At 40.5% G+C, this 9,444-nt stretch overlaps 1 protein-coding gene across 1 annotated transcript; it reads right to left on the bottom strand.

Annotated features, from left to right (window-relative positions):
• Positions 1-1,090: 1,090 nt before the first annotated feature.
• wdr89 (WD repeat domain 89) lies at positions 1,091-6,669 on the bottom strand. The gene is made up of 3 exons (XM_053502094.1): positions 6,507-6,669; positions 1,769-2,451; positions 1,091-1,645 (listed from the first exon to the last, which is right to left on the bottom strand). Exons 2-3 carry the CDS (start codon positions 2,421-2,423, stop codon positions 1,155-1,157), a joined length of 1,146 nt encoding a protein of 381 aa, XP_053358069.1. The 5' UTR covers positions 2,424-2,451; positions 6,507-6,669; the 3' UTR covers positions 1,091-1,154.
• Positions 6,670-9,444: the final 2,775 nt, after the last annotated feature.

Below are 9,444 nucleotides of genomic sequence, written 5' to 3'. Positions count from 1 at the left end.
CTGAATGCTTCAAAGAAACCAAACCACCCACTGGTGTACGGTTCATTTCTGTTTTTCAATAGAGAATCGTTTAGATTTTATTCACTCGAGCATGAAACCGACACACACACACTCATCATCTAGTGAAAATTTAAACTCACTCACTTACATGAAGAGCGAGATTTACTAAATCTTTCTTTTTCTAACCGAGAATGCATCTTTACCAAATAAGATTCTAAGGAGTCGACTCTTTGATGAATCGGTTCATTTAGGTCTATGAGAAAGGAGAGTCGACTCGCACAAACGACTCCTCTGGTTGTTTGTTAATCCAACAATCCACTTATTCATTCATTGTCTATAACGCTTTATCCTATCCAGGAGACTTAGGGCATGAGTCAGCAGGACACACACACACACACACACACACACACTACAGGCAATGTGTGTGTGGGAACGCCAAGTACCCTTGGACTGTTGGAGGAAACTGGAGCACCCAGAGGAAACCCACAGAGCACGGAGAGAACATGCACACACACACACACACACACACCATGTGGGAATCGAATCCTGGAGGTTCGAGGCAACAGTGCTAGCCACTAAGCCACATGCCGCCTCCAAGAATTCAAGACAAAAAGGCAAACCCTAGTCTTTAACAATACACTTACAATAAGGTTGAAATGTTTAAAAGGTATAAAAAGTATTTAACACAGGTTTAACACACATACAATACATACTCACTGCCATATCAGTGTCATGTTACAGTTTATATGCAAGGAGTAAAATACTCAGGTTCTCATAGTTATTTATATTATAATTATTTTTAATATAGTTATTTATAATATAAAATTATTTCCTGTTATAGGAAAATTCGTACTGATTTAACCCTAGGGTTTTTTTATTCTGGATGGCCCAGTTGTTTTATTTTAGTCTTATTTCAATTATATTTAGTTTAAATTATTTATTGAGTTGTACATTTCTTCTTAACAAAGATGAAGAAAGAAAAAAAGTTTCAAACTGCACTCACACACACAAAGGTATTCAACACTCTGAATTACTAATTTTCCATACCACAAGAAAGATTGTAAAGTATGTTCAGTATAATATTTTATTAAAATATAATCCATATTTAGAAATTTAAAAACTATTATCCTTTATAGAAAGGATGAAAAGTAAAATCAGTGTTTTTTCTCTCTTGTCACTTCCTGCTTCCTGTGTGATTTTGATTTCAGTTGCATGGACGAGACGCTTTTAAAGCTGTCCTTCTTCCCCACGCTGATCTCCTCGGCTCCCGCCTTCCATTGCAGCAGCTGGCCGTCCTCGCCGCCCGTCAGCAAGGCCCCGTCCACCGTGTCCCACTGGAAACACCTCACTGTGGACGAATGGCCGTCGATCAGTGACTTCATCAGCTTAAGTTCACTGCCAGTGCAGTCCAGCAGGTGGAGCTCTCCGTTGTGGGATCCGCCCACCACGACCAGTCGGCCTGCTTCCTCCAGCCACGTTCCGCCCACAAAGTAGTCAAGAGACGCTCCTTTGGGTAAAGAGACGAGAGTTCGGGCGTCGGATGAACTGAAGAGCGTGAACGAGTCGTCGCTGTCCAGACGAGACAAATCCCACAGACGGAGGCCTTCGTCGTGAGTCACACACAGCAGCTGGTCATGATTTTTACCTAAACAACAAATCAGATTATTTTGGTGAATCCATTATTTGAAATCATTTTTAAAAACGTAATTATTACACATTAATGAAAAATATTTAACAGTGAGCAAAAGACAAGACAAAAGCTGCCTACCTGACCAACAGAGGGCGCTAGCAGAGGAGTCACAGTTGCACGTGGTGACGAGGGCGTCGTCTTCTTCTCCCAAACTCAGATCGAACACATTCACCAGGCCGTCTGTCGAACCCGACGCCAGCCTGTCGGACTGTTTCGGGTGGAAGCGCACAGCTGTGATGTCATCACTGTGCGACTCCGAGTAAACCCCTAGTAGCCCTTTCTGTTTGGCTCCACCTCCCGTCATCCGGCAGTCCCAGAACACCAGGAAGCTGTCGTCAGCCATCTGCTCTGTGCCAGCGCACACCACCGTTCCGTTACAGCTCACGTCGAACGAACAGTACGAGTGATCCGGGTCACTCCTGAACACTCGGACCGCAGAGGAACCGGGCCGACGCACGTCCCAGCATCGCAGCGTCCCATCTGAAGAGCCGCTATAGAGCAGATCGGACGAAGACGGAGAAAACCGAACCCCGAACACGGCCCCTGTGTGGCCCTGATACTCTCCCAGAACGCGGAGGGTCTCTTTAGCATGCAGGCGAACAGCGTGACTGGACCAGGACACGGCGACGAGGTCTACAGGGGAAACACTCAAGTCCAAGACGTACGAAGGATCGTCGGGCTGCAAGCGTCTGGAGATCGACAGCGCCTCGAAGGTGTCTTTGAGGGAATCCATAAGAGTGGAGCATAAGTATTGGCGCTTTCTGATGGGACAGAAAAATCCTTGCAAGGTTAATTAAACCTGATGTTGCTTAACATTTGTGGAAATTTTATTACAGCCCCACCCACAACTCAAGTGTAGCCACTTATATGATTAAGTATTAATTAATTAATTAGTCATCACTTATGTAAGAGTATAGTTGTACTCAATATTGGCATAGCCTTGCAGCAGAAAATCAGAACCAAGACAATATTCAATGAGGGACAATTTTAAAGGAAAAAAGGGTAACGGTCAGGACATTTATAACTGACCCCAGATCAATCTTCACATTCTCTGTACTATTAAAACTCATACAGAACAGAAACCCATCAAGCACGCAGAGAATATGCGAACTCCACAGACATTAATTTCCCTTAAAACCAATATTTCATGAATTAAGTACGGCATATGAACAACCCCGCCTTAAAAATTTTCACCTTAAGAACTGAAATATTGCAAGAAAATTTTCTCAGCATGTAAAACATTTTCGGCATATGAGTGAACGAACTGAATCGAACGCTGGCCAAGGTACGCGTACGACCGGGAGACGCTTAAAACTTATTTGAGCCAGTGCATCATGTTTGCATTTCGCATATGCGTAAAAGCCAAGAGAAGTGAGTTTACATTTTTTGGTGCAAGATTTAGTGAAGAAACCGCACCATGGCTCCCAAAAAATGTTAGCAAGGATGGTAGCAAGAAGAAAAGGGAGCCACTTTAAGTTTGGTTTTTAGCCGGTGCCAAAAAGAATCATAAATTAAGGTTAAGTGAGGTTTAATATCCATTTATTTTATATTTTACTTCATTTACATTTCTTTTCAAAATTTTTCATTGTTTTAATTTGCAATAATATGATTATAGTGTTGGAAATTGGTAATATCAGTAATATTTTTGGGTGGCTGGGACGGATTTTCTGCATTCACATTATTTCCTATGGGAAAATGCGTTTTACAATATAAAATTTCACATCAAGAAGTCGCCTCCAAAACGGATTAAATTTGTGCTGAATAAGAACCATTATACATTACATTTCTATCCCTAATCAGAAGAATATTATGACTGAAGTTCCACCAAAAACTTCATTATGGTTAAAAGTATGTTAAGTGCCTTTGTTTTTGTTTTTTTGAAAAACATTTTTAAACTCAAAACAACCATCCAACAAACATTTTTCCTGACAAAATTTCCAACAGTGAAATAAATATTTTAATTCTAATAAAACACATTAAGTACATTAAAAGTTATTTTTCTAATTATGCAAAATTATTCTTCTTTGTCTTTCGGCTGTTCCCTTTCAGGGGTCGCCACAGCGAATCATTTGCCTCCATCTAACCCTATTCTCTGCATCCTCTTCTCTCACCCCAACTAACTTCATGTCCTCTCTCACTGCATCCATAAATCTCCTCTTTGGTCTTCCTCTAGACCTCCTGCCTGGCAGTTCCAACCTCAGCAACCTTCTACCGATATATTCACCATCTCTCCTCTGAACATGTCCAAACCACCTCAATCTGGCCTCTCTGACTTTAGCTCCAAAACATCTAACGTGGGTTGTCCCTCTGATGAACTCATTCTTGATCCTATCCATCCTTGTCACTCCCAAAGAGAACCTCAACATCTTCAGCTCTGCTACCTCCAACTCTGCCTCCTGTCTTTTCTTCAGCGCCACTGTCTCTAGGCCGTAGAGCATTGCTGGTCTCACCACTGTCCTGTACACCTTTCCTTTCATTCTCGCTGATACTCTTTTATCGCACAACACACCTGACACTTTTCTCCACCCATTCCAACCTGCCTGTACCCGCCTCTTCCCCTCCTTTGAACACTCTCCATTGCTCTGGAGCGTTGACCCTAAGTACTTAAAATCCTGCACCTTCTTTACCTCTGCTCCCTGTAGCCTCACCGATCCTCCTGGGTCCCTCTCATTTATACACATGTATTCTGTCTTGCTGCAGCTAACCTTCATTCCTCTGCTTTCCAGAGCATACCTCCACCTCTCCAAATTTTCCTCCACCTGTTCCCTGCTCTCGCTACAGAGCGCAATGTCATCTGCAAACATCATAGTCCATGGGGACTCCTGTCTTACCTCATCTGTCATCCTGTCCATCACCAGAGCAAACAAAAAGGGGCTTAGAGCCGATCCTTGATGCAGACCCACCTCCACCTTGAACTCTTCTGTCACACCTACAGCACATCTTACCACTGTCTTACAGCTCTCATACATGTCCTGCACCACTCTAACATACTTCTCTGCCACTCCAGACTTCCTCATACAATACCACAGCTCCTCTCTTGGCACCCTGTCATATGCTTTCTCTAAATCTAAAAAGACACAATGCAACTCCCTGTTACCTTCTCTGTACTTCTCCGCCAGCATCCTCAAAGCAAATACTGCATCTGATGTACTCTTTCTAGGCATAAAACCAAATTGCTGCTCACAAATGCTCACCTCTCCTCTTAACCTAGCTTCCACTACTCTTTCCCACAGCTTCATTGTCTGGCTCATTAGCTTTATACCTCTATAATTGCCACAGCTTTGCACATCTCCCTTGTTCTTAAAAATTGGCACCAATACACTTCTCCTCCATTCCTCTGGAATCCTCTCACTCTCCAAGATCTTGTTAAACAAACTTGTCAGAAACTCTACTGCCACCTCTCCTAAGCACTTCCATACCTCCACAGGTATGTCATCTGGACCATCAGCCTTTCCACTCTTCATCCTTTTTAACGCCCTTCTCACCTCACTTTTACTAATATTTGCTACTTCCTGTTCCACAACAGTCACCTCTTCTACTCTTTGTTCTCTTTCGTTTTCCTCATTCATCAACTCCTTAAAGTACTCCTTCCATCTTCCCATCACCCTCCTGGCATCTGTCAGTACATTTCCATCTCTATCTTTAATCACTCTAACCTGCTGCACATCCTTCCCATCTCTATCTCTCTGCCTTGCCAACCTGTACAGATCCACCTCTCCCTCCTTACTGTCTAGCCTAGCATACAAGTCCTCATATGCTCTTTGTTTGGCCTTTGCCACCTCTACCTTCACCTTACTCTGCATCTCCCTGTACTCCTGTCTACTCTCTTCAGTCCTCTCAATGTCCCACTTCTTCTTAGCTAGCCTCTTTCCCTGTATACACTCCTGGACTTCCTCATTCCACCACCAAGTCTCCTTGTCCACTTTCCTCTTACCTGATGATACACCAAGTACCCTCCTACCTGTCTCCCTGATCACATTGGCTGTAGTTGTCCAGTCAACTGAAAGCCCCTCCTGACCACCCATAGCCTGTCTCAACTCCTCCCTGAAGACTACACAACATTCTTCCTTTCTCAGCTTCCACCACTTTGTCCTCTGCTCTGCCTTTGTCCTCTTCGCCTTCCTCACCACCAGGGTTATTTTACACACCAACATTCTGTGTAGTCTGGCTACACTCTCCCCTACCAACACTTTGCAGTCACTGATCTCTTTCTTTAAGTATGCAAAATTATTACAGATGGAAATCACCAAATACGATATCAGGAAGGAACGCGGATCCTGATTTAAATTGTATTGGGATTTCATAAATATCACGACTTAATATTCCTGTTTTTTTTTCTTCAGATTTTGTTACAATTCTACTCGAACTTTAATAATTCGTAACTACCACAAGGGGCGCTGTGGTGCCAGCTAATGTGTTACTTTAAAGTGCCCCTGCAGGATCACAGAGGAACTGCAACATTTAACACCTCAAATGCAAACATGTACAGCACATTAAAAATAGATATTTTTAAAAATCACTCTATTTTGGAGTCAGTAGTGTAATAGATGAATTGCCACATAATAGAATCGAGATACGTATTATTTATAATTTTTTATAATTTATAATATTTATTGTATTAATAATCTGTAGAATCTTGGCTTTAATGTTAATAATAATAATTTCCATGTTAATTTTAAATATTTTTTAAATAACATTAATTAGGTAGAAGTAAATTATCTGCCTAATGAAATAAATAATACCTATTATATATTAACTATTTTCCACGAACTATGATATAAATATTTTTATACAAAACACCAATACCAGAACCCACCTCTAAAACGCCGACTTTTAAGAGTCTAAAACTTCTCACGGCTCCTTAAATAAGAAGAATAAACTCTTTTCGTTTTCTCCTCTTTAGGTTTTAACCTTACATGTTTGTAACACACTGGTCTGCTTGTATTCCGTTTCCGCTTCCGCTCCGTGTGCAACACTATTAACCGTCCGACATGAACGCGCTCTAAATGGTTCCGCGCGGCTGCTGTATTACACAACTTTATTTACGACTACAAGCACCCTTCCATAATTATGTCACAAATCACTTCATGTTATTAACGTGATTATTATTATTTTCTTTTTACCTAAAACACTTGTTTGGTCCTTTTTAAAATTAGGCAGTAGCAACATTGAAAGATAAGGGCAATTTCTGTGTAGTGTGTGTGTGTGTGTGTGTGTGCACGAGGGGGTACAAAAAGTTTCGAGGTTAGCTCAGTTTTTTCACCATGTTACCCCTCAGACGCCTTAAAACTTCTCTAGTGACAGTCTGGTCCCTGGGGACGAATTCTTGCTGCACAAATGTCACATGCACTTGGTCGAGCTGCGAACCTGCCTCGCCTTTCTTAGTTGTTAAGATGATGGGCTCTTCCACTGTGAAGATCAGGGTCATCTCAGGGTCGTTACCCGTACACCTAAGTTTTATCACCGGTAATGATCCTCGACATGAAGGACGGGTCATCCACGGCACGCTGACGCGTGTTGATGCAATGTTCCTCCTACTCCTGGATCAGCAGACGAACTTGGCAGCAACATGACACATGTTCACATCACACGTGAGGATTGCCTGGACTATTCCGTATCACACACACCGACAATGGCAACAATGTTGTGGATTGTTCTTTGACGATCATCGTGCGGAAGTTACTGAATGGTTTCGACATTTTGGGGGGTTGAGCTCATTAAAGGTCTTCCTGATCTCTCATCATCTTCCAGTGATGTTCTTTCACCCTTGAAGTGCGTGTGACATTAAAAACACCTCGAACAACTCATTGCAGTAAACTTTTCTGCGAAATCATGTCAAACGTCTCACGTCGCCCACATTCACGAAGAATTTCATGACGATGTCTTTTGGCACACTGACTTGCACTGTGCCTGTGTGCCATCTGTTGCCGTGTTACAAAACAAATCTTGAGACTTTTTGATACCACCTCGTATATATAGAGCAAACATAAATCAATGTATTTCATCTCTGTCGAGCAATTACAACAATCACATGAAGCAGAAGTTTGTTATCTTGCTGTTTGTGCAGCAAAATTTCCTCTTCTTGTTGCTTCATTTGTTTTACATACACTTCCTGTATCTCTCTCTCTCCTCTCTGTCTCTCTTTCTCTCAAGTAGCCATTTGTAATAAAATGACTTTATAATTTTAAAGGCTTCGGTATTCTTCAACAATATTTGTAATTAAAAATATTTTGTGCAAAAAAATATTTTTTTTTTCTTGCTCTAATTTGTTCTTACTATTTGGTATTAGAGTCACTACAAACCCTAACCCTAGCAAAAGATGCTTTAGTCTTAATTAAAACTTAACCAACATAATAATGTTACTAAACATTATACTTAAATAATCACAAACACAGCTGCAAACTGATTTATTCACTGGGAAAAAACTCTGAGAGATCAATTTACTGTATAGCATTTTGCAAAAGCACATGAAATTCACACTGAACCAAAACAATTGTGATGTAATATTTCTCCATTTGTGGTTATTGACCCTGTGACTTACGGAAAATTAGTTTGCAATACTTCTTGCTTCATTTGAAAAATGAGATGCAATATCTCATTTTGCAGTAAAAGCGTTCATGTATGAATAGAAAAATATTTCAAATAATTGTATGTAACTTTTCAAGATTTTTTACATCTAACAAAAAATTTATAAGTCAGACAACCTGCTTACAAATTTGCTCATATTCATAACCACACAAACAGATTAGACACATTTCGTACCTAGAGAGAGAACCCGCAGGAGAAAAAAACACAGTGTGAGTTTATTCCTCTGAACTGTTAAATTTTCACACTAAGAATAAATGATTTAATTCAAATAGCTTTTGAAATGCAAACAAACAAGCAAATCTAGAGAATGCAAATAAAGGCGGAGCATTTGTTCTTTTTTTAAAAAGTAGAGTACATCGTAGATACAAAGCCAACATAATAAAATGGATTTATATTCCACATGCAAGTATATTTAAGATCTCTCTTTTTATTTAAATAAAAGTATTTTATTACAATTATTCAGAAAAGTCATGATTTTCAAGGACCAGGCATTTCACTCTCGCTGAATTTTTTAGAAATGACTGCAGTTAGCTCAGAGTCACCTTGTCAGTCGAGATCACCATTTACAGACATACAGCGTTCGTTAAAAGCTCAGAATTAGAGGCATTTGCAGTACTTTTTACAGTGTTATTTATTAAATAGCAAGCAAGTAAAAAAAAAAAAAAAACAATATTGCATCATTTTAGAGGTTCTGCAGATGGAAATAATTGGATCGAATGTCAGGAGCTTCAAGAAATATAGACCTGGGCATTAGAAACAGAGCCAGACAGTGCAAGGTGAGCGGACCTTCTCTACACGCTCCATTCCCACAGGTATTTCCTTGCAAGGTCACTTTTTTTCCCATGCCTAGTTTATACTCAGATGTCTTAAGTGCTTTCAGGGTCAGGATTATATTGGAATTTGGCTTGTCCTTTAACTACACTTATACACCTCTTTAGAGCTGATGTAAATCAGGTAACAAATCACTTCTGAGATTTATCTTCAGCCTGACGCTCCAAGGCCACATTTGCCAACCAAAACCTGCCCCCGAAACGTTACGCTATAAATCTCACGCAGAGGCGAAATCAGGACGTATTAGTCAGGAGAGATTTTGTTTCTAATATCTATTATAACAATATAATAGAATACCACTTTGGACACCTTTTCTAACTCCATGGTCGTTCCTG

This window comes from Clarias gariepinus, chromosome 8 (assembly GCF_024256425.1).
Source record: "Clarias gariepinus isolate MV-2021 ecotype Netherlands chromosome 8, CGAR_prim_01v2, whole genome shotgun sequence".
Lineage (NCBI taxonomy): Eukaryota > Metazoa > Chordata > Actinopteri > Siluriformes > Clariidae > Clarias > Clarias gariepinus.
The sequence above is the reverse complement of the archived record's forward strand: the minus strand, read 5'-3'. Positions and strand labels throughout refer to the sequence as shown.